Raw genomic sequence first — 22,094 nt, forward strand, 5'->3', positions numbered from 1 at the left:
AACAGTAGAATGAGAGAGGAAAAATGAACAATGGATAAAGGGCATATGGGCACCTTAAGATCTCGATTCTTCTTCTCCAGAGTAGGTCTGATTATAATAGGCAGGTACCAAGCCGATGGGTTCGGCTCCTTCCGACAGGTGAAACGTTGAATCGGCCGAGGCAAGTACCTGGTACCTAGCCTCCCCGGAGTCAAACCAGATAGAGAGGCCATGCTTCTGTACGTACTGTCCCGGATAGAATTCTGTTAAGGAGCAGTAAACGTGCAGCTGGCTCATGTATTCGTTATATAAGTGATCACCTCGTCTTCACCTAGACTGGAGCACCGACTACGAGGACCGACCCTTGTGCTTGGTAGGGTAGGTACCGTGTTGAGTGCTGAGACGCTACCTAAGGTACCTAGGTACCACAGGCGGTTAGGTACCGTATATTCCGCTCGCGCATCCCATCCAATTACCTAAGCCTTTTTCGCTCAAGTCTCCTATTCGTACATTCTTATGACAGGCCATAGGTAGCCTCATCAGCTAGGCTATGAATGAATGCCCTGTACAGCCACGGTTCGCCCCGAGCCATGCGGTTCTCGAAACCTACTCATCTCCCCCTCCTCCTTGACAGGAGCCCGAGTTTCCTTCCTCGACCAACTCGCCGCGTGCCTCGTCTCGATCTCGACTCCTGTTCCCCCCGGGCCTGACCCCGGTCCAGAACCATGGACGAAGAAAAACTGGTAAAACTTCTTGAAGAAGTCGTCGAGAACGTCGCCGACGACACACACGAACTGATCGTCGCCTCTGCCGCTCTCTTCATCTCCGTCGTCGCCCTCTTTGCCGCTCTCCTCCAAGTCGCTCAGCAATACTATGCTTCTGCCACCGGGTACGCGCATTGCGACGCCAAGGTCGTGGGGGAATGGTCCCAATCCAAATCGCGCATCTTTCGGCCCTACGAGTTCCGCTTCGAAGTCCAGTACGAATCCCCCGTCATCTTCCTCTGCCGCCCCGAAAACAAAAAGGGGCCCCTCAAGAACAAGGCCATTTGGCGCCTCGATGGTAGCAAGGAGAGCCAGAAAAACACTTGGTCTGTGCTGAAAGAGGAGGCGGCCGTCCCGGCAGACGTGAAGAAGACGAACACTGGGTCCGGGGTGGAAATGGATACCGTCTCAGCAGACGCGAAGAAGATGGCGGAGAAAGCGGTTCACACGGCCGACAACGAACTGGCTACCTGGGTCCCCCTTCTCTTGGCCATCCAGCGCATGGAACGCGACTCGCGAGAGTGGCAGCGTAAACGACTTGTCCCCGCTCACCCGCCGCGCTCCGGCGAGTCGGTCAGATTGCTCCAACCGGGCCGGACATACCACGACGTCGAGGCCAGGCACACGCTCGTCGTGGCGCTGCAGAAGAAGACAAGAAGCTGGGATACCATGCCCGCTGGCGTGAGAAAGCCCTTCGCCACCACGACATGGTGCCACATGATCGAGATGGCTGCCGTCCTCGGCATCTACTGGATCGAGTTTGACCGTTCCCGCGACAGCTACCGCGCCGAAGGCAACGGCTACATGCTCACCGCGGAAAAGGTGCCGGACCTTGGTATCACCTTCACCTTCCAGACGTACGGAGAAAACAAATTCGAGGAGAACCGTACCATCCCCGTCGAAGAAGTCAAGGATCTGAGCTTCGGTGCCGTGCCGACCATCTATCGCGTGCCTGGCAGGTTCGACTCGCGCCGCCTCGGATTCGACGACGACAGGCAGGATCTCAGCATGTTGAGTTTGGCCAGCCGAGCGGAGATTGCAGAGACCCTTAGCATCATCGGCTGCAATACAAACACGGTCAATTACTTTGCCAAGGACGAGACCTCGAATTGCCGCGTTGCACACCTGTTTCCTCGTAAGTTTTTTTTTTTTTTTTTTTTTTTTTACTTGTCGTATGAACCTCGACATAGCACCGCTCTGCTCACACACGTGCCCATGCCGAGTAGTTCCGTTTGAGATTGTCGGCATGTTATCTCGCACCCTACACATTGAACATAGCGTGTTCCGCCTACTTCCCAACCCGACCATCTTTCCGTGGAAAATGAAGAACTTTTCCCTGAGAGAGATTCTCAACGGTTACCTGGCGCAGGTCGGGAAGGAGGGCGTCCTCTCGAACAAAGATTCCCCCGTCGTGAAGGCTATCCGCCATCACGGCAGGACAATCCAGCGCGAGATCAGGAAAGGAGGGGCCAGTGCTAGCTCGAGCGTCGTTCTCCTGGATGTTCTACACGGAGCTCTCGACGACACCGATGAGGTCCTCACCGGGAAGACGAAAGAAGACCGGGCGACCACCAAGGCCACGCGGGACAATCGGCCCCATGCCCAAGTCGGCGCTGCCACGACCAACACGAGCAGCACGAACGACACGTCCGAGACGGAATCCGAAAGGTTACGAAGGCAGAAGGTCCAGGATGTTCTCCGCAGCCATATCCAAGAAGTCCTCTCGGTCCTCAACGAGAAGTCCTTCGAGATGGAGGCGGACTGTCCTCATGTTGCCGTGCTGGCCGTGCCTGGCGGCCTCTCCTCCTCGCCTTTTGAAGTCATTGACGCGGCTGCGCCTGAAGATCGGCCGGAAAAGCTGATGGAAATCTACTTCGACGTGGTGCGGAAGCGGGTGGTCGGCAGCGCGGCGCAGTCGACGAATCGGCGAGAGTCCATGGTTGGGAACCCACATGCTCCGCCACCCGTGCCGGGGATCCGGAGGCGGGCGACGGCGCGGAGTACGGTTGCTCCCGACTCTGACTGTGGCTCTGACCACGACTCGAACGAGGGTTCCGAGGTATCTGAACCCGACGAGTTGTGGCACCTCTCGACAGCCGAGATTTCGCACGAAGATATCTGGTGTACGCTCGTGTTCCGGATGATTTGCTGGCTCATGTTGCACGACTTCCACCCCAAGGACGTGCAGATTACCAAGAGCGAGCTGCGAGGCAGTCGGTTACCGATTTACATTGCTTAAAATGTCAGTTGCCGCGCACATAGCCGGACGATTTTCTTGCAGGTTTTTGTTTTACTTTTTGCCATGTTTTCTTTTTGCCGGTATATAGCGAGCTAAGCCAGTTTGTATTACGACTCATGACGCAGAGGACATAGGACGGGTGAAGGAAAAGCGGCGATGCAAGGGATTTGATCTAATCGAAATTTATTAGTCGTAATGTATTTTCTGTTGCGTCATTTTTTCTACTGTACCTACCTAGATACCCCAATATATTGTCCATTTAAATCCCCTTGCCCAGTTGTACGAGACTTTCGAGACAAGCCACTGATTCTTAGACATGTATACACGCCACGAAGGGAAAAGGAAGGTGAGGTTTTGATTACTGTTTGGCAATAAGACGGAGTACGCTTTATATGTAGTCTTTGGCGAGGGCAAATTCACATGTTCGACAAACAAGAACACTGAATAGACTAGCGTGGTTATCGTCTCGTGCTTGTGATGGAAAAGTCGCCATACTTGAGGGCATGTTGGACAAGGTTGACCGTCATGAATTACTAAAAGGCCGCTCCCGGAAGAGGGATGATGCTAATGCCTAAGCACATACTCATAACTTGTACTCCGTCGTCAAGTACCTCGTAGGTAGCGCAACATCACAGTCGTTGGCCTCCAAGCCATATCAAGCCTCTTCCAGCCACATACGGCGTCGAATAAGCCCCCTTCGGCATTCAAGGATCACGCATCCGCACAGTTCATACAGTCATATATTCCTGCTATACACACTGTCCGTTATCGCTAGTTTTTTTTTCCCGCGCAAAATGGCAGGGCTGGGATGCATCAGTCAGCAGGCTAGTCTCCACAATTCCCCTCTATCTTCCCCCCGATTCGCTTTCGGTCGGTTCTGTTGACAGGCTCCTTATCTCGTCACCCGTGTCTACTCCCGTACCTCTACCCGCCTTCCCTTCTGGTCTTCCGCACACAAGTCTGGGCTTCTCCTCAATCGTCCTTCCCTCATACCATACCCTGCCCTGTCATCATTCCTCCTCCATTACCACCTACCATCTTGTTTTGGATCACCTTTTATATCTTACCTTCCATTCATTACGACTGGGCGCGCGTCCGGATCGGCAAAGTGAGGACAGACCGCCACACGCCACGCCCGTCGGACTCGACTGCCTTCACCGTCAAGACCAACAAGGCCAGCAAGGCAAACACGAGGGCAAATTACCCGACTCGCCCTTCCTTTCAGTTTCCCTTGGGATCATGAACTGGCCTTCTACTCCTATTTGATCGGCAGCAGACGAGTATAAACGAATCCAGACACGAAGTAGCGACCAACTTTGTTGTTGTTCCTGCACGCCTTCCCTTCTCCCGAGTTGGAACAGGTCTCCCGCTTTGTTCGTGGGCTCGGTCATCTCTTTCGTTTCCCCTTCATCAAGCCGATTTACCCACTCGTACTACCAACCGTCTTCCGGTCGCTTCCCCTTCACCAAGCCTCTCTTCATTCGACCTCCTCCGTCACCTATACCTGTCCGCCGGCGTTGTTGATCAACGTCTCGCACTACCTAGTCTCAGAGTGGCTCGTTTTCTGCCCTCTCCCTACGACCAGCGACCGACATCCAGCGAACGAATCTACTTGGCACAGATCCCGCCGAACTTGTACGCACCCCACGTCGACAGCCAAACCGCCATTCTCTAGTTATTTACCCAACTCTATACCCTCGCACGCGGTATCGGGTCATTCATCATGACTCCGTCACCGGATCCCCACCAAACTACAACCACCGATCGGCGTCCGCAGTCAAGCAAAACCGTTTCGGTCACTCTTGACGAGGACAGTTCGGCCCTCGGCGTAGACTCGTCTCGCCTGCGTTTTGAGGTATCCGAGTGCGTCGAAACCAAGACCGTCACCACCACCACCACCACCAAACGAACGTTTCCTCCCCTACACGTCCGCGAGGCTCGTCCCCTCAGTCACCTCGATGGCAAGGAATACCCGCTGGCTAACAAGCCCCTGCCCCCCGAGCTTGCCTGCTTCTCCTATAACATTCCCAGCTTCGGCCCCGATGAAGCAACGGACGAGCCGGTCATCTCGAACAAAGTGAGTCGTTCTCATCGTCCGAGTTTCCTCTTTTCTCCGCCGCTATAGACGAACGTCAACAAGCGGCGGCGCTGCCCTGTTCATGGACTAACGAGCTGTGCTTTCAATCAGAGAAATGGGAAAACTCCCGTCGTACGAATGTCAGGCGGCCTCCTGAAGGATGAGGAGTCCTCCCAAGAATCCATTCGACACATCCCCGGTTCTCCTTCGGATGCATATCCACGCAAGTCGCGACCTGTGGCTGGGCCCCAGGCATCATCCCTAGCCGGTCTGTCGCGGCCGTCTAGGGCCGCCAAGATGGCCAACACGACGCAGTCACACTCCGATTCCGTGAACCACCGTCTACGCCGCCACTTGGCCAAGACGTCCCAGCGAGAAATTGAACGTAGCAGCGGAACATCGTCCAACTTCCTAGCTACACCCGATACCTCCGAGGTCGCCCCCGGCAGCAGCACCGACCGAGTCCCTCGCCCTCGCTCGTTGCATCTAGAGCGGCTCAGCCGCACACCCGAGTCGGAACCACCCGCCGCTTCCCAACCGCTCGAGCCCAGCAGCCCCGTGGGCAGCGAGACGCAGTCGATTTTCAGCAGCAGCGTCGCCACCCCTCCCATTACCGATGCCGATGCAGAACCATTCCCTGGCACCAACGAGTCCCTGCAGCAGTCTATACGGGCCTTGGCGCGACGTCCGTCGCTAGATGGCGTGGCATCTCAGGATGCGAGCCTCCCGAGCCCGCGACTGTCTCCAACTTTGGCTGCTGCCCAGCCTCACCCTCGCGATCCCGAAGATGTCGAAGAAGAGTACCCGCTTAGCTCCACGCAGGGTTCTGGTGCCGGACCTGCTGGCTGTCACGGATCACAGACCGCCGACGAACTCGAACCGAACTCGACGCTGAACATAGCTGCCGGCGGCTCGCATAATGCGACCGAGCAACTTGAGCCACACGCTACCATGCTCGACGTTCGCTCCATGATCGAGACCTTTGATGCCATGCCCAGCGAAATGAAGAGCTTCCTCATGTACAATTTCCTTCGTCGGTGTCCTCGCAAGACGCTTCGGCTTGTGGCCAACACGGTCACGCCGGCGCTCAAGTGCGACTTTTTGAAGCAGCTGCCGCTGGAGCTCAGCTTCAACGTCCTCTCCTATCTTGACCACCGCGACCTGGGCCGAGCGGCGCAGGTCTCGAAGCACTGGCGGAACATCATCGACACCAACGAGACTGGGTGGAAGGAGCTCTTCGACCGTGACGGCTATGTCCTCTCTCCCGCCGAGTTGGCCAAGGCCATCGCGCAGGGATGGGGCTGGCAGGATCCTGTGGGGCCTATGGGCGCCGAGGTGGATCTCAGCAAGCTCAGGCGGCTCCATTCTGACGAGGGAGGAGACGAGGTGGCCAGCCCTGTGATGGCAAAACCAGACCCTACGGCCAGGCTTCGAAGCGCAAAGCGGAAGAGGGGCCTGACCTATCTGAGCAGCACGGACCGGTCGAAACGGAGGGCTGGAGCACAGGAACCGACCCGGCTCGAAGCGGCGCGGTCCGTGGTGAAGCAGCACAGGTCGGAAGGGCCGCTGTCGGCCGCTAATGCCGCCGCCGCTGCGGTGCCCAACCCGGAGATCGGGCTCCCCAGCCTCCAGAAGCTCCATCTTTTCAAGTCTCTGTACCGCCGGCATCACATGATCAGGAAGAGCTGGACGAGCGGGGAGGTCAAGCCGAGCCACGTCGCGTTTGCCGCGCACCCTCGAAACGTCATCACGTCGTTGCAATTCGACGAGGACAAGATCATTACGGGCAGCGACGACAATTTGATCCACGTCTACGACACCAAGACGGGCAAACTCCGCAAGAAGCTCGAGGGCCACGAGGGCGGAGTCTGGGCGCTACAGTACGTGGGCAATGTGCTGGTGTCCGGGTCCACGGACCGATCCGTCCGTGTCTGGGACATTGAGAAGGGCCTCTGCACACAGGTGTTCTACGGCCACACTAGCACGGTGCGCTGTCTGCAGATCCTCATGCCGACGGAGGTTGGGAAGACGCACGATGGTAAGCCCATCATGATGCCTCCGAAGCCGCTGATCATCACGGGATCCCGCGACAGCCAGCTTCGGGTCTGGAGGCTGCCCGAACCAGGCTCGCGGCGCTACATCCAGACGGGCCCGCCGGCCAACGAGGCGGACTGCCCTTACTTTATCCGCACGCTGACGGGACACACACACTCTGTCCGGGCCATTGCGGCGCACGGGGACACGCTTGTCAGCGGCAGCTACGACAGCACGGTCCGGGTGTGGCGGATCAGCACGGGCGAGTCGCTGCACGTGCTCCGCGGACACTCGCAGAAGGTATACAGTGTCGTGCTGGACCACGAACGCAACCGGTGCATTTCGGGGTCGATGGACTCTCTGGTCAAGATTTGGGACCTCGACACGGGGGCCTGCGTGCACACGCTGGAGGGCCACAGCCTGCTCGTGGGGCTCCTCGACCTCCGAGACCAGAAGCTGGTGTCGGCGGCGGCGGACAGCACGTTGCGCATCTGGGATCCGGAGAACGGCAAATGCCGGAACACGCTGACGGCGCACACGGGGGCCATCACATGCTTCCAGCACGACGGGCAAAAGGTCATCTCGGGCAGCGAGAAGACGGTCAAGATGTGGGACATTAAGACGGGCGAGTGCATGCAGGACCTCTTGACGGACCTGAACGGAGTGTGGCAGGTCAAATTTGACGAACGGAGATGCGTTGCTGCTGTCCAGCGAGGCAGTCTAACTTATGTGGAGGTGAGTTTTACTTTATTTTCTTTCCCTTTTTTTCTTCTTCCATGCCGCCATGCTAACGATGTACCCCTTGCAGATTCTAGATTTTGGCGCTGTTCGCGACGGGAAGCCGCCCGAGGAGCTGGGCGAGCGCAAGCTTCTTAACGAGGACGAGGTTAACGCGCTCTTGGCTGAAGAGACCTGAAGGCGGTTTTGGACACAAGATAGATGGCCGGCGAGGAGAGAAGGGGCCGTTCTTGTACAGTCGGCATCTTATCGGCATACCCAACTACAACAACAACAGCACACGGATACGGATACGTGATTATGCGGTCTTGTCCTTTTTTTACGTCCCTGTTTATCGGCACGACGGATCGAGCATGGAAGGCGTTGGCGGGACTTTGGGGGTCTTGGACCGGTACCCTGACCAGGGATGATTGGGACGCGTTGGGCTTATTTTGCGGTTTATGCTTTAGGCGTCAGGATACGAGGTATGGAATTAATGGTATGGGGTATCGTGCATTCAGACGACGCAAAATGCCACGGGGAAAGGAAAGATTGTCCTTTGCCAGCGAGCAGATGCATTACAAGGCGTGGTTTTGCCTGGGTTGACGGGACGGACGGTTGGTACTGTAGACTTGACGTGTTTATTTTACAGTTATGATTGCTCTGTAAGTTGCCTTTGCTACCGACATTTAGGGTGACAGAATCCGACATGCGTACATTGCCGTTGCATAGGGAGAGGTCGTATGTCTGTGAGCGTTGACGAAGTTGAAGTTCCTAATGCTCTGGTCCAGAGGAGATTATGTAAGATTGGCGCAGTATCACGTGACACATGCGTGTTCTTAGTCAGCCGTAATGAGTCCCCACACGAATACGTACAACGTAACTCCGCCCGCCAGGCAGATGGACTTTACTTTTTTTTTTTTAGGGCCCGACTGGGGAGCCTAGACGGATTGATATCCGGGCTATAGAATGTGGCTGGATGTGGGTCAATGACGCCACCCCTTATCTCCGCAAGTACCACAGCCAATTTATATGTATATCCTGAGTCGCAAATTCCACCTGCCATCAAAACACATATATCTCCATTCAGCCAATTTAGGTTCAAACCGTCCGCCTTTATCCTAACTCCATTTGACTCTACGGGCTTATAATAATAAGGGTACCTAGGTTTCTTTATGAATAAACTTATATGGTGTGTCTAGGTAGGTACTTATGATGAGACGTACGTTGCGTTGCGACTCGAACAGTACATGTAAATTGGTTGTGGTACTTAGAGCTTTCTGCCGTACAGCCATGAATCCACTGCCAGCCTCATTTTGTAGCCCGGATATCAATCCGTCTAGGCTCCCCAGTCAGGCCCTTTTTTTACTCACCCCACTCACAAGTCACGACTCTGTCTCGGCCGTTACCCTCATTTTCAAGAGCCGAATTGATCTCCGGCAAACGGTATTTGGCTGGTATTCTGCCTTGGCAGAGGAAGAGCCGCCTCTCGCTATTACTCGCGTCAATCAATGCGCCTTTCCTCGCTGTTCGCGTCTCTGTATGCGCCGACGCGGTGGAACCACCTCGAGGACGAGTTCATTGAACGGCAGGCACTCAAGCAGAACTTCCGCGACAACGGCAGCAACGCGTCCTCGCGCTAATCTTTTGGCGACGAACATTACCCAACCAAATGGCCGAGTGGAGAAGCGAGCAGAGAGGAAAAGCGCCCTCCCCGCCGACCACCGCCAAGTTTGAGTGGACGTCCGATTCGGAACGGGGAGTCGTGGTCGCCATGAACATCTCCATTTGGGTCCCGTCGCCCTCACTCGATTAACACTAGCCACTGATCTCTCAGTCTATTTCTTCGTCTCTGATTCGTGGATATGACTGGTTCTATGTTTGACTACGGACCGTCCGATACAACCTGGAGTCCTGATCTCTTCCTCCGCCTTATGCCGCACGCGCCGCACTCCATATAACATAGCTCCGTTCTCGTGGCGATCCGTTGTCTCTCGTGTGTATGTATATCTGACCAGACCCATTTCTCTTTCAGGTCATTCTGTCTAGTAGCTTCACGACAACTTGTTTCCCGTGTTCCAACTCACAACTCAAACGCCCGACTCCTCCCTGCCTGTCCGAATTGATACCAGGGAGAACGTGTACTGTCCATATAACATACCCACAGCGCATATAAACGACGACAACGGGTAAAATGACCCAGACAGACCCCTACGCCAAATACGTTTGGCGCCAGACCGAACCTGGCGTCTGGAAACGCAGCCTGGACGAAGTCGAGGGCTTCTACGCCGGCGCCCACCTGGTCTACGCAGCCACGGGTCGGAAATATCGCTTTGTCACCGGCCATTTCTCGCTTGACTTCCATCCCCCTTCAGGCTCGTCCGCCAAGGACATTGAAGCCCAAGCCGACGACGCCCTGAAGAAGTCCTGGACCGCACTCCGTTACGAACACCCCACCCTCGCCTGTATAACCGAGCGGGATCCCGTCACCGGCGATTTTATCAAGGTCTACCGGAATAATGATCCGGCCACCTTTGACGCCACCTTTGTCACTCTCCCGGCCAAGCTCTCGGCAGAAGAACATGCAAACGCCGACCCTCCTCATCCCGACTATTCCACCTTGTGCGTCATCCCCACGCCGGGTTCCTCCGAGCCCGGTCGGCCACTTCGCCGCGAGATTTTCTTCCAGATCGCCCATGACAACATTGACGGCATGGGCGGCTGGCTTCTGCTCGGCGACTACGTCAGACTGGTCGGCCGGGCCTTTGCCGAGGGCGCCAACTTTCACGTTCCCGTCTGCGACGGCTCCGAGGCCGAACGCCTCAGCCCTCCTCTCCGCGTCGCCGCCGCTATCCCGCCCACGCCGTCCGAGTCGCTGCAGAAGCGCCTGGCGAACCTCGGCGAAGAGCTCGCCGCCTCCAACCCGCCCGAGGGCACGCGCACCCTCTCCATCCCTTACAAGAAGGGCGTCACCAAGGCCGGCAAGCAGAAGGTCGTCCACCTCACCATTGGCGAGGAGGAGAACGACGCCATCGTGAAAGCCTGCAAGGCCGCCGGCATCTCCGTCACCCATGCCTTCCACACAGCCATCCCCTTTGTCCTGCTCAACATGCACGCCTCGGAACGGGGCGCCGAACCGATCCCCATGCGCCAGAGCAGTCTGCTCCTGCGCAACGAGCGGCCTAACTGCGTGCCGCCCTACGACACCAAGCACCCGGCCACCGTGTACCACTCCATCTCGGTGCAGGCCATCCCCGTCGACCTGACGCTGCCGCCGCTGGGCGAGAAGGGCCAGCTGGAGGACGAAGGGGAGCGCAAGACGCGGTTCCTCGAGGCCGCCCGCACCGTGAAGCAGTGGTACCAGAAGTTCAGCGCCGACCCGGAGTACGCCGCCCTGGGCATCGCCGTCTACGGAAACGTGTGGCCGCTCCCTCCCGTCGGGGCCGAGCCGGGACCCCCGCCGCCTCACGAGGGGGACGCTGGCGCGTTGCTGTCGAGCCTGGGCCGCATCGACGGCGTGATTCCGCCTCGGCCGAGCGATTCGCTCGAGGTGAGCGATACGTGGATGGTGGCGCATATCCTTGGCCCGGAGATTGCCGTGTACCTGACGGGGTATCGCGGTCGTTCGGATTTCAGGATTGCGTACAATGATGCATGGCATGAGAGGGAGGAGATGGGGGATTTCTTGGCAAAGGTGTACTCGGAGGTGTTGTGGCAGTTTGGGATTCAGAAGTGAGCATGGTCTTTATCGATGGTCTGCGATGATCACGAAGAGGCCTGGCTATGCGGATTATAGTCCGGGATTAAGATGGTGAATCCGTTATGATGGTATGCTTTCAGATTTGTAAAGCGTTTGTTTCTGTTATAGAAAATGACCCTTAGAGTAGAGGTGATGTCTTTGGTAAGACGTCATCTCATAAAGCACACAAAGATTGTTCATGAAAGCGCAGTACACTCCCCTGAGATAGATCAAAGAATGATGATAGTGTTAATCTTATACAGCTTTTGCTCATCCATCAGCCATCCACCATGTCGAGATCCTATATACAGTGACACCAGTAGCCGACTTGCACCCTGTCTGTCACTATGTTATAAGATTCACATAAGGTAATGTTAGGCGGCTGCTCCGGACTATATTTTTCTAATATAAAGCTTTTTGAAAAGTGTGAGCTGTCTCGGCGTAGCAACAACCATCAGGGGCAGGGCCAGGGCTTCTCATAATTCCCACGATCCGTGAGGCCATCACAACATATAATGATTAACAATTTTTATCCCCCCGTTAAGCTTTGTTATTTTCTATTATCATACACCCCTCCATCACCTAGCTTCCCTTTCAACTTGTCACCCTCAAGCTTGCTCACCAACCATGGTAAATCTGAGGACGACTTCTCCGAGGTTCAGCAAGTACCAGAGCATCCTGTTTCGACTCTGGGAAGCCTTGGTGCTTGCATACCTCTTCCGCCCAGTACAGGGACTCCCTCAGGTCAGGTATGACTTTGCAACCAGCCACGTCACCACGCGCAGGGGATTTCTGCAGAACTTGGCATACCTCTGCGATTACAAGAGAGGCGGGGGCACTACGACCACCTCCATCGCGGCTGAGATGAGTGACGGCGAGCTTCGCCTCTGGGTTTCATCGAACGGAGGTGTGGCCCATGAGTGCCTGGACTTTCTAACGGGAATTCTACACATGCTCCGCGGAGCCAATAACATGGATATAGGCCAGCAAGCCGTCATGGCTCTTAGTATCACACGGCGATATACAGAGTTTGCGAGCCCGAGACTCACTCACTACGTCAAGCGCCTCTCCGCTTTGGCAGGCAGGTGCAAGACTCATCTCCAGGCTGGAGTGGGAGCAGACTATCATGGCATGCGTGAGTGTATTCTTCCTGGCTTTGTGATCCGACCAAGTGCTGATGTCTCTTGCGAACCAACACAGAACCACTCGTCCCTTGGCTCGGTCAGTTTCAGTTTGGCCGTGACACCGATTTGTACGAAGTATGCCGCTTTGCCTACGATGCGCAGCATGATCCCCAAGCCCACATGCTCGAGCACCTTGCCAGCCGCCCCGACGACGGCACGAGTATCGGGGCGATGAGCAGATACTTCCAGGCCATCAGCCGCATGATCGGACGCCTCGCATCAGGCGTTCGAGTCCCGGCCGAGCTCGTCCGAGACGCTTGCCAATTCAACCAGATGGCCATGCTGAACAGCTACCGCGTATCTGCCGTCGAATGTCCCCTGCCCGCTTGGGTTCCCAGGGCCGATGAACTCACCGACCTCAAAAGCATCCTGGGCCGAATGATAAATGACCGAGGGCCTCGCTTCGACCAGCTGTACGGTCGACTCGTCGCCTGGGATGAGATCATCGGGCTCAAAGAACAGATAGACTGGAGTTTCGACGGCGGGATTACCACGTGCGTGCACGCGGAGGTCCAGATGCTTGAGCATTTCTACCGGAACGACCTCAGGTTCGCCTGGGATGATAAATACGTCGCTTGCAGCAAGCCAGCCTGTCTCGCCTGCAGGCTGTATTTCCAGCACCATCCGGCCAGGCCCGTCTGGCTGGACAGTCATGACCGAATCTACGTCAACTGGGCACCCGTGCTGCTGGCCAAAGGTACCAGGCATCCCAACCATCCGCTGTTCCAAGAGGAGCGACGACTTCTAGACAGGATCATTCCGGAGATTTGCAGAGTTGCCATTCACAGTATTGAGATGTGGGGTCTTCCCTCGAGTAACCATATGCAACGCCAGGAGTCGACCACGTATACGAGGGAGGGCCAAGGGCTTCGCTGTGACGACCAGGCGTCGACTGTGGATGAGAGTGAAGGGGTGGAAACTGGAGGAGGGGCACCCCTATATTAGCAGTGGCTCCCTAGGAGGTACGTCTGGACTCTGAAGGCTATAGAGCGGCGGGGAAAAATTCAGGAAAGCGGGAACGTCTGTATGCTCTGGCTTTCCAAGTCGCAATCCGATAGACTCCTTCGCGGCTTCGCCTGTATAGCTCTCAGAGGTCATCATAACATCTGCATCCGTGGTTACTAGTTAGTTGGCTAGTGAGCACATCGTCTTGGTGGCATGAGAGATACACCGGTCTTATGGCCGACTCCCTTCTAACCACATAGTCTTAATTTTAGAGATATCAAACACTCTGAGAGATACTAGCCTTTAGTAGTTCTAATACGGGTAGTCCTAAACATGCGATGGACTAATACTCAGGAGGAAAAACACAACTCCTATCTCTTACCCCGACGTCGGCGAATCTTAACACGGCCCGGACCGGCCCGCGTTTCGCCGCGTTTCCTCCCGGGGAGTAGCGCCGGTGGACTAATTACCCCTGAGTACCCGCACCCCATGCCCCTATATCGGGCATAGATATTTGTGGGTAAGATGAGACTACCGTGTAAGTCTTACATTCTTAGGATCCAGTTTCTTACTACTCATATTTTTGGTATGTTCGGCGATGACTAAATTGGCCAGGAAGGCCATCATCACGGGCTATCATGTTATTCTGCCCATATATCGCGCAAACAGGTTCCTACGACGTGCCAAGGCGGCAGAATGCAATCAATATCTGGGTAGAACCTCAGACGTGACACGGGACGGTCGTAATCGCCGAGTTAAAACATTGGCCCTGCAGCCACCGAAAACGCCAGTCCTTTTAGCCGACGGTTTCCATTGGCGTTGCATCCTAGCCGCGGAGAAACATTCTCGGCGTCCTGTTCGCGCTTCGCCGAGAACGGGCTGACCGGTGAGACAGGCAGACACAAGGCCGCTCCAGAGAAGATAAAGTCTCAGCTTAGGGCCATTCCAGTGTCAACATCTTTTGACAAGATTGTTCTTAAAGCTGTCACCTCTCAGTGGCTTCCAACACGTCGTCCCTCGCACAGGATTAAAGACGACCACAATGAAGCTGTTAGCTGCCCTCTTGCTTTTAGTCCAGGTAACACTGGCCCAGCCAGGATGCCAGACCCAGACACAATCCAACCCCATCGCCGATTGGTATCCCATGAACATCACCGGTGTTTTCAACGGGACCTTCTCCATCGCATTTGTCAATCGCCAGGCTGCCGAGTCGATCCTGCCACAGGGGGTCAGCTTTCTGGATGATGTGTATCGGAGAGAAGTAGCGGGGTGGCGTGAGGATATGTTCCCCGTGTTGATCCGCGCAGGCTATGTACACGACATTCGCGCCCGGGATCGCATGGTCAGAAACCACCGCGGCGTACGTCGGAAACGAGTCCAGACTCCTACACAGTTATGTGCCTACAGGGCGGCTGATATATCTCGCAGATCATCTCTTTCGAGCTACCTTTTGTGGATGCCCTGGGCGACGGCAAAACACCGTTCCGCTACGCATACACCCAGCTCATCCAAGCCATGAGGCCGAGCTACGGACTCGACATTGCCGAACAGTACGGGGTACCACATATCATCCCGTCCAACTTCGATCCCGAGTGTGACGCCTACGGCTTCATCCAGGGTCCAGATGGGCGTCCCCATCCTGCAAAATTGAGAGGCATGCCCGCGCGTACGCCCCGGCTCACCGTCGAGGTCACCTCGCCCCAGCAGCTTACCAAGGAGGCCCGTCCCGTGGGGGACGATGAGCTGAAGAGGATTGTCAATCAGCCACGGTTCGGGATAGGCAAGGAAGGGATGGTATGCGGCCGCAGGACGACCATGTTTGGGGAAGAGGTCGGATTCGACGAGCTCGTGCGGACGAAAGGGGAAGTATCTCTCAACGCGCCGTTCGAGAGCCTTGACTTTCTGTTTGAAGAGGGCTCGACTCGGCGGAAGCTCATCTACGGCATTCGAGTGGGCACGGCTTTCGTGGATCGCGACTTTGTGGATTGTCAGAGCCTAGCCAACTAGCTCCCTCGGGCCCCTTCCAATCCATGTTTGTTATCGTCGGTAGACTGAGATTTGGAGAAGCGACAGCTACTCAGCACGAATGTGACGCATAGAGGAGCTGGTGAAGTTGTCGTTTGGTGGGTAGCTGTCGGCGCTTTCCAGACCGGGACGGTTCCATCGTCGGTCCATGCTCAAGCCGACGATAGACTAGAGAGGTGTCTCCTCCATCGTGTTGAACAGGACGTGATGGGCTGAAGACAAATTAGTGGGCGAGGACTGGGTGTGTTCTTTGAACGAATATCGAAGAAATCTTTCCGCAGCTACGAAGTAGGTAAAAGTCACGTGTATCACGTGACCATGATTTACGCAAACCACGTGATCGTTAGTCTAGTAATGGATAAGCAGGTCAGGTGACCTGGCCTAAAGCGGGGCAGTAGAACTTACGAACAAGCAATTACGCCGAGCCTGAAAGCGTCCTAGAAATAACATCTTTACGATGGAGATCACGATCTTATAACCTGCTACTCCTCCCTCGGCCTCAGGTCAATGGCTGCAGCCCAGGCATTTCGCAGCGGCGAGATGCCCTTCACAACCCAGCCGGACCGCTCCGCAAGCTCCCGCCACGACGCCTCCGTTCGCTCCTGTCCGTTCACCGTCGACATCATGGTCAGATCCCCGTAACGCCAGATCCGCGAACTCCGCCCATCCGCCAGCACCGACTCGATGATCACCATGCGTGCCCGGGGCGTCTCCTTGATGGCCTTTCGCACCACGGAAAGGATCCGAACCACGTCCTCATCCACCCAGTTATGCAGGCACCATTTCATCGTGTACACCTCGTACGCCGGCACCTCCTTCAAAAAGTCGCCCACGTGCAGCGCCACCACCCGATCGCCGACGTCCGCAAACGCCCCGTCCGCCTCCCGAAATTTCGGCTTCACCATGTCAATCACCGAGTCCAGCTCCAAGAGCGCCCCGCGCAGCGACGTGTACCGCCGCAGCAACGCCGCGATAAAGTCGCCCCCGCCCCCGCCCATGTCCAGCACCGTGGCGTCGCCCAGGTCGGCCCAGTCGTAATCGGCCAGCATGCCCGGCGCCTGAGCCACCGCCCCGGCCCCCAGCGTTTGGTGGAACTTTTCCTGCAGGCCCTGGTCCGCAAAGTAGCGAAAGATGCTCTTCTCGGTGCCGTACGTGATCTGCGCCGGGCTGCGGGTTTCGCCGGCTCGGATGGCGGCGGGGATGCCCTCGGCGGCCCGGTAAAACTCGTTCCCGTACAGGTCGACCCAGCGGTGCCACTGCGTCCAGTGGTCCTTGGCGAGGAGCTCCGACGACGGCGTGTTGCTGTACGTGCCGGTCGCGGCGTCGTAGGCGAAGATGCCGTTGTTGCGCAGGACGCCCATGACCTGGTTCAGCCGAAGGGGCTGCAGGCCGCTTTCTTTGGCGATTTCGTCAAGCGACTTGGGGCCTGAGGCTAGGATGTCGGGCACGTTGTTGGAGACGGCTGCCCAGAGACACTTGGTGTCGATGTAGGCGAGGTAGCTCTCTGCGAGCTGCAGGGCTGGTGGCTGCACGAGTCGCAACACTTTGTCGGCCAGGTCGACCGTTTGCGACGCGAGATTCCACGTTTCCTTGTCTGGCAGCGAGTCTGTGGATTGGAGTGCAGCGATCCGGTCTGCCTTCAAAGGGCCTTCGAGCGCATCTGCAGCTTCCTGCAAGGCTCGGTTCATTTTTCGCAATGTAGCGTCCATTGTTACGAACAGCCTGGTTACGAAGGGGTGCCTCGGTCTAGGTAAGGAAAGCTTCTTGCTATCGTGTCGTATTTCCTTCGTGTTGATCTAGGATGGCAAGGCATCTACAAGTACTAGATGTAGTCTACGACGCAAGAGAGTCCGGTATCCGAATTCATTCGGGGCATTGTTCGTGATAGAGCCGGAATCCGAGCACACTGACGACCGTCTCTTGGTACCCGAAACACAGGACCAGAGTCGAACGGGTAATGTCACCACTGGGGCTTGTTCTCTCTTTCTCTTGTCCGCAATGCTTATGGGTGGTTGTTGTAGGAGTAAACTGTAAGGGAGCTCATTTCAGAGCCTGTTTATACCGTCACCACGATACGACTGACAGTTGTTTAGAGTCCATGGTTAAGGACTCACTCAAGTCTTCCTCTCATGCCTTTCCGTTCCTCGACGCCTTATCCTTCCACCAAACCAGCCCTTCCCTCTCCGCATCGGCCCAGCTATCCTCAATCAGCTTTGCATGCTTCTCGCTCCTCACCTCAAAGTGGCACGGGAACTTGACCGGCGTCAGCAAGAACCCCGGCTCGGCAGCGGTAGAAGGTTCCCGAACGATACCATCCGCATCTACAGATTTACGGATGTTAAAGGCCCAGAAGATGCGTGCAATGTTGATGAAAAGCGAGTTGTGGGCGATATGCACGCCAGGACAGTTGCGGCGGCCGGCACCGAAGGTGAAGTGGTCGCGGAGGTTGGCGTTGGGCTGGGCCATCGACTCTGCCTCGGTGAGGGGATCGTCGATGTAGCGGGTGGGATCGAACCGTTCGGGGTCTTTCCAGCGCTTCTCGTCCATGTGGATGGCCCTGAACGTCGTCAGTTCCGAATATTGCTCTGAATGCTTCTCTCAAGGAGTAGCAGTGATATTTTGATCTGAAGGACTCAATGAGTCCAGACAAAGGTACTCACCACCAGTTCAGCACAATGACGGATCCCTTGGGAATGAAATAGCCCTTGTACCAGTCGTCCTGCGTGGTTGCATGGCAGGTGCCAATCTTGGTGGAAGCCCTCCATCTCAAGGTCTCCTTCGCAATGCCGCGAATATACGGCAAGTTGGGCTCGTCGCTGAAATCCGGCATGCGGTCACTTCCCACAACTCGGTCGAGTTCCTCGTGCGCGCCCCTGACGATGTCCGGGTAGAGCAGCGACGCAAGGATGACGTTGTTCAGGGCGGTGGTGGTGGCGTCGCTCCCGGCTTCGATCAGCGCCCCCGCGGCAAACGCTGCGGTGACGTCCGGGATTGGGTTCTTCTCCAGCTTTTCCCGCGCCAGGTCTTTCAGGAAGCAGTCGGGTGCCGTGCCGTTCTTGATGTCGTCCATGAGCTTGTTGTACAGCTTGAGGTAAATCTCCGAGTCTTCCTTGTACCACTTCTGGGCCACGTCCTTCCAGTTCTGAAGCAGAAACTGGGGGACGACGTCGGCGAGCATGGGCAGCGTATCGATCATCCACCCCCCGGGCGCGGTGGCGAGCGAGAAGTGGCGGACGATTTTCAAAATGTCTTGATGTAGAGGGTCGTTGAGGTCGCGGACGCGATGGCCGTAGGTGATGGTCATGATGGTGCTCGTGGAGTATCTGCGATTGATGTCGTTGAAGGCCATGTCGTCCTTGGCGTTGAGGATCTCCCAGACGGCCTGCTTGGACTCGAAATCCTGCACGGGCTTGTAGGTGGACGAGGTCTCCAGGTTGAGGGCGGAATGGAGAATGTTCCTGATGGTGCGCCACTTGTCCCCGTAGGGCAGGAAATTGATGCGCTCGTCGTTGGAGACCTTGTTGATCATGGGGCTTGGGGCGCGCGAGGAGTAGATGGATCCGCGCTTGTCCATGAGATCCTTCACGGCCGTGGGCGAGGAAAGCCAAATGAAGCGGGACAAGCCGACTTTGGTGTAGAATATCTCGCCGTACTCATCGGCCCAGTCTTTCGCCGTTGTCATCATCTTGTCCGTGTCGGCCATGTCCAGCATGTTTCCGATGATCGGGAGCCCCTTGGGGCCGGGAGGGAGATACTTCAGGCGGCTGTCCCGCGTCCATAGCTTGTATAGGACCAGCAGCGTCTGGTTGTCGTTAGCATGCGTAATAGTACAACGAACTTCTAGCTACAGAAATGGAGTGAGTGTCTTTACCAGTGGACAGACTACCACGATGCTGAAGAGGAATGCAAATGCCATTTCGTTTATAAGAATGAATATAGCTGGGTCCACGACTCCACTGTCCAGGCCACGAGTTTATTGAATTGCCTATTTTTGTATAAGACAGAAATTCATGGGAAAGGGGGTAAGAGGACTGGATTCTAGGGCCCCCCGTTTACTCAACTTATCCGGAGACCAACAAACGCGGTTGCCGAGATCTGACAGACGTGCGGCTATGACATGATGGTTGGGACCGTCCAATACGTATTCCGCGGTGCAGTAGTTCGGTGTACTTCTCCTGTTCTGCTATCCCCACGAGTATCGACTTGAAGTCTGCTTTCCGGGTTCCTCTTTCAGCCCCTGGACCTTGTTCCCCAGTGTTAGCCGTCCGCGTGACGTACAGCGGGACACGGACCGGCACCAGGGTCCGGGGAGATGGGCGGCCAATAATGATTGACATTAGCCACAAACGGGTACCGATTGGCCAGACAGACGGTTGAGGATTCTCACAGGGTGGATCCCCTACTCGGAAGCCGAAAGAGAACGTTCGCACCCCCTGACTTCGTACCTGGTCCTTCGGACACTTTCCCATACATACACCGGCAACTTATCGCCTATTAACAACAAGTCTCCTATTTTTCAATATTATAGTCATGGACGTCCTTCCGAAAAGTCTCCGGCCGGAAGGGCAGCATCTTTTAGCTCCACCTCAAATGAGTCGATACCACCGACGCCATTCTTCTTAGTACAATGCATCTCAGAGCTCTGTTCGTCGCCGTCCTTCTAGCAGTCATCTACCCCCTCGCCACCCAACAGTCTCGAGTACCAGTTAACCCAATCACACAAGAAGACAATATGCTTTCTCGCGCCGCACCGACCATCTACGACGCCCTCATCATCGGCGGCGGCCCCGCCGGCCTATCTGCGGCTCTGGCCCTGGCTCGCGTCTGCCGCACCTCGATCGTCTTCGATTCGAGTGAGTACCGCAACCAAGGCGCCAAAGCCATGCACACGTTCCTCTCCCGCGATGGCATCAACCCCGAGGACTTTCGCGCCACCGCACGCCAGCAGATGGCCAAGTATTCCGAGCAGGTCTCCCTCGTGAAGAGCAGGATCGTCCAGATTGCACGCACCGAAATCCTACCGGGCTACCAGGGTTTCCAGGCCGTCGACAGCCTGAACCAAACCTTTGTGGGCCGGAAGCTGGTGCTTGCCACAGGCACGGAAGATATTCTGCCTACTGACATTGAGGGGTATAAGGAGAATTGGCCATCTCATATGTGAGTTTCCTCTCCATCGGGGATTTGACTGTGGGCATACGAGATGAGCGATACTGCACATTCATATCACGTATGCTTACAAAGCCAAAGCTACCAATGTCCCTTTTGCGATGGTTACGAGCAAAAAGATTACCCCATCGGCATGCTCACGTTCCCGAACCCATCCTACGCCTCCTTCGCCCTCATGGTCCGCCCCCTCAACAAGGACATCACCATCTACAGCAACGGCCCCGTCCCAACCGACGACGCCACGCAGGACGCACTGAGGAAGGTCATGGCCGCCGGCGTCAAGCTAGACAAACGCCCCATCCGCCGCCTGGTCAACAACGGCCCCGGCCCCGCCAAGGGAATCACCATCGAGTTTGAGACCGGCGACCCCGTTACCCTCGGCATGCTGCTGCACCGGCCCCCGACGCGGAGCAGGGGGTACGAGCTGATCGAGCAGCTGGGACTGGAGACGAAGCCGACTGGCGATGTCGTGGCGGACCCGATGATGCTGCAGACGAATGTGCCCGGGTGCATTGTCGCGGGCGATACGCAGGAGTCCATCAAGCAGGCTGTTGTTGCAGCTGGAAATGGCAAGTCGACTCATTTCCCTCTCGCCCCTATTCCTTCTTCCCCTTTGAGCTTACACCGCTAATCATGATATTCATTAGGTGTTCGGGCTGCTGCGGTGATTACGTTCCAACTCTCGGAAGAAGAGGGAATACAAGCCTTGGAGGAGTTGGAGAAGGAGGAGTCGTACCTTTGAGTGCATGTATAAGGCAAGGGGCAAACTGTGAGACATGGGCCGTTGGACCCGCGTCTCTGGATGGCAACTTGAGTCCTGGGGTATGCATGGGGAGAGATAGTCACTATATGTCGCTCTATTCTTTAAAAGTCGCTTTATAAATACACGGCTATTCTGAAATATTAGCCGTTGACATAAGAGGCGTGTGATCATATCTTTCTTGAGGGACTTGACGTGAAAACGATATGTGTAGCTCGACGTTATAAGACCCCAAAGCCCATCCGATGATACTTGTATATCTTGTCCTTGTGCTTGGATCGTCATGGCACAGTGAAAAAAAGGGCAGAAATCATCTTCCAAGTAAGAAAAGACTCAGTCAATCAATTACAGGTATATTACATATATCATCAATGTAAGATCTCACAATATATTCTCAGTCCCCAACTAACACCCTGGATCTAACTAGGTGCGAGCACTGCCACCAGCATCACCACGAGAGCCATT

The 22,094-nt window shown here is 55.9% G+C and overlaps 11 protein-coding genes across 11 annotated transcripts; 7 read left to right on the forward strand and 4 right to left on the reverse strand.

Moving 5' to 3' along the window:
* The first annotated feature begins 467 nt into the window (after window positions 1-467).
* Window positions 468-3,250, forward strand: ACRALDRAFT_1047302 (uncharacterized protein). The gene is made up of 2 exons (XM_071015495.1): window positions 468-1,878; window positions 1,970-3,250. The coding sequence occupies exons 1-2, from the start codon at window positions 705-707 to the stop codon at window positions 2,980-2,982; spliced, it is 2,187 nt and encodes a 728-aa protein (XP_070878315.1). The 5' UTR covers window positions 468-704; the 3' UTR covers window positions 2,983-3,250.
* ACRALDRAFT_2014610 (uncharacterized protein) lies at window positions 3,178-4,657 on the forward strand (the record flags this gene model as incomplete). Its single annotated transcript, XM_071019783.1, has 10 exons — window positions 3,178-3,235; window positions 3,297-3,328; window positions 3,359-3,404; window positions 3,469-3,504; window positions 3,559-3,708; window positions 3,758-3,798; window positions 3,870-3,888; window positions 3,942-4,206; window positions 4,287-4,475; window positions 4,528-4,657. The coding sequence occupies 10 exons, from the start codon at window positions 3,178-3,180 to the stop codon at window positions 4,655-4,657; spliced, it is 966 nt and encodes a 321-aa protein (XP_070878316.1).
* On the forward strand, window positions 3,943-8,588 carry ACRALDRAFT_1047299 (uncharacterized protein). The gene is made up of 3 exons (XM_071015494.1): window positions 3,943-5,059; window positions 5,171-7,828; window positions 7,902-8,588. The coding sequence occupies exons 1-3, from the start codon at window positions 4,706-4,708 to the stop codon at window positions 8,007-8,009; spliced, it is 3,120 nt and encodes a 1,039-aa protein (XP_070878317.1). The 5' UTR covers window positions 3,943-4,705; the 3' UTR covers window positions 8,010-8,588.
* On the reverse strand, window positions 8,078-8,521 carry ACRALDRAFT_206529 (uncharacterized protein; the record flags this gene model as incomplete). Its single annotated transcript, XM_071022063.1, has 3 exons — window positions 8,078-8,093; window positions 8,176-8,227; window positions 8,293-8,521. 3 exons carry the CDS (start codon window positions 8,519-8,521, stop codon window positions 8,078-8,080), a joined length of 297 nt encoding a protein of 98 aa, XP_070878318.1.
* Window positions 8,589-10,004: 1,416 nt separating the features above from the next.
* Window positions 10,005-11,546, forward strand: ACRALDRAFT_1079512 (uncharacterized protein; the record flags this gene model as incomplete). Its single annotated transcript, XM_071018913.1, has 1 exon — window positions 10,005-11,546. One exon carries the CDS (start codon window positions 10,005-10,007, stop codon window positions 11,544-11,546), a length of 1,542 nt encoding a protein of 513 aa, XP_070878319.1.
* A 630-nt stretch (window positions 11,547-12,176) lies between these two features.
* On the forward strand, window positions 12,177-13,678 carry ACRALDRAFT_2094136 (uncharacterized protein; the record flags this gene model as incomplete). The annotated part of the gene is made up of 2 exons (XM_071022654.1): window positions 12,177-12,684; window positions 12,750-13,678. 2 exons carry the CDS (start codon window positions 12,177-12,179, stop codon window positions 13,676-13,678), a joined length of 1,437 nt encoding a protein of 478 aa, XP_070878320.1.
* Window positions 13,679-14,656: 978 nt separating this feature from the next.
* ACRALDRAFT_1074343 (uncharacterized protein) lies at window positions 14,657-16,036 on the forward strand. Its single transcript, XM_071018236.1, has 2 exons — window positions 14,657-15,038; window positions 15,107-16,036. The coding sequence occupies exons 1-2, from the start codon at window positions 14,721-14,723 to the stop codon at window positions 15,683-15,685; spliced, it is 897 nt and encodes a 298-aa protein (XP_070878321.1). The 5' UTR covers window positions 14,657-14,720; the 3' UTR covers window positions 15,686-16,036.
* A 149-nt stretch (window positions 16,037-16,185) lies between these two features.
* ACRALDRAFT_1067839 (uncharacterized protein) lies at window positions 16,186-17,412 on the reverse strand (the record flags this gene model as incomplete). Its single annotated transcript, XM_071017491.1, has 1 exon — window positions 16,186-17,412. The coding sequence occupies one exon, from the start codon at window positions 17,410-17,412 to the stop codon at window positions 16,186-16,188; it is 1,227 nt and encodes a 408-aa protein (XP_070878322.1).
* Window positions 17,413-17,830: 418 nt separating this feature from the next.
* On the reverse strand, window positions 17,831-19,619 carry ACRALDRAFT_1054550 (uncharacterized protein; the record flags this gene model as incomplete). The annotated part of the gene is made up of 3 exons (XM_071015823.1): window positions 17,831-18,260; window positions 18,364-19,484; window positions 19,575-19,619. 3 exons carry the CDS (start codon window positions 19,617-19,619, stop codon window positions 17,831-17,833), a joined length of 1,596 nt encoding a protein of 531 aa, XP_070878323.1.
* A 711-nt stretch (window positions 19,620-20,330) lies between these two features.
* Window positions 20,331-21,500, forward strand: ACRALDRAFT_1067837 (uncharacterized protein; the record flags this gene model as incomplete). The annotated part of the gene is made up of 2 exons (XM_071017490.1): window positions 20,331-20,860; window positions 20,951-21,500. The coding sequence occupies 2 exons, from the start codon at window positions 20,331-20,333 to the stop codon at window positions 21,498-21,500; spliced, it is 1,080 nt and encodes a 359-aa protein (XP_070878324.1).
* Window positions 21,501-21,512: 12 nt separating this feature from the next.
* Window positions 21,513-22,093, reverse strand: ACRALDRAFT_206525 (uncharacterized protein; the record flags this gene model as incomplete). Its single annotated transcript, XM_071022061.1, has 5 exons — window positions 21,513-21,605; window positions 21,638-21,678; window positions 21,785-21,961; window positions 22,015-22,048; window positions 22,073-22,093. The coding sequence occupies 5 exons, from the start codon at window positions 22,091-22,093 to the stop codon at window positions 21,513-21,515; spliced, it is 366 nt and encodes a 121-aa protein (XP_070878325.1).
* Between the last annotated feature and the right edge of the window lies 1 nt (window position 22,094).

The sequence above is a fragment of the Sodiomyces alcalophilus genome (genome assembly GCF_042370955.1).
Source record: "Sodiomyces alcalophilus JCM 7366 unplaced genomic scaffold ACRALscaffold_1, whole genome shotgun sequence".
In the NCBI taxonomy this organism is placed as follows: Eukaryota; Fungi; Ascomycota; class Sordariomycetes; order Glomerellales; family Plectosphaerellaceae; genus Sodiomyces; species Sodiomyces alcalophilus.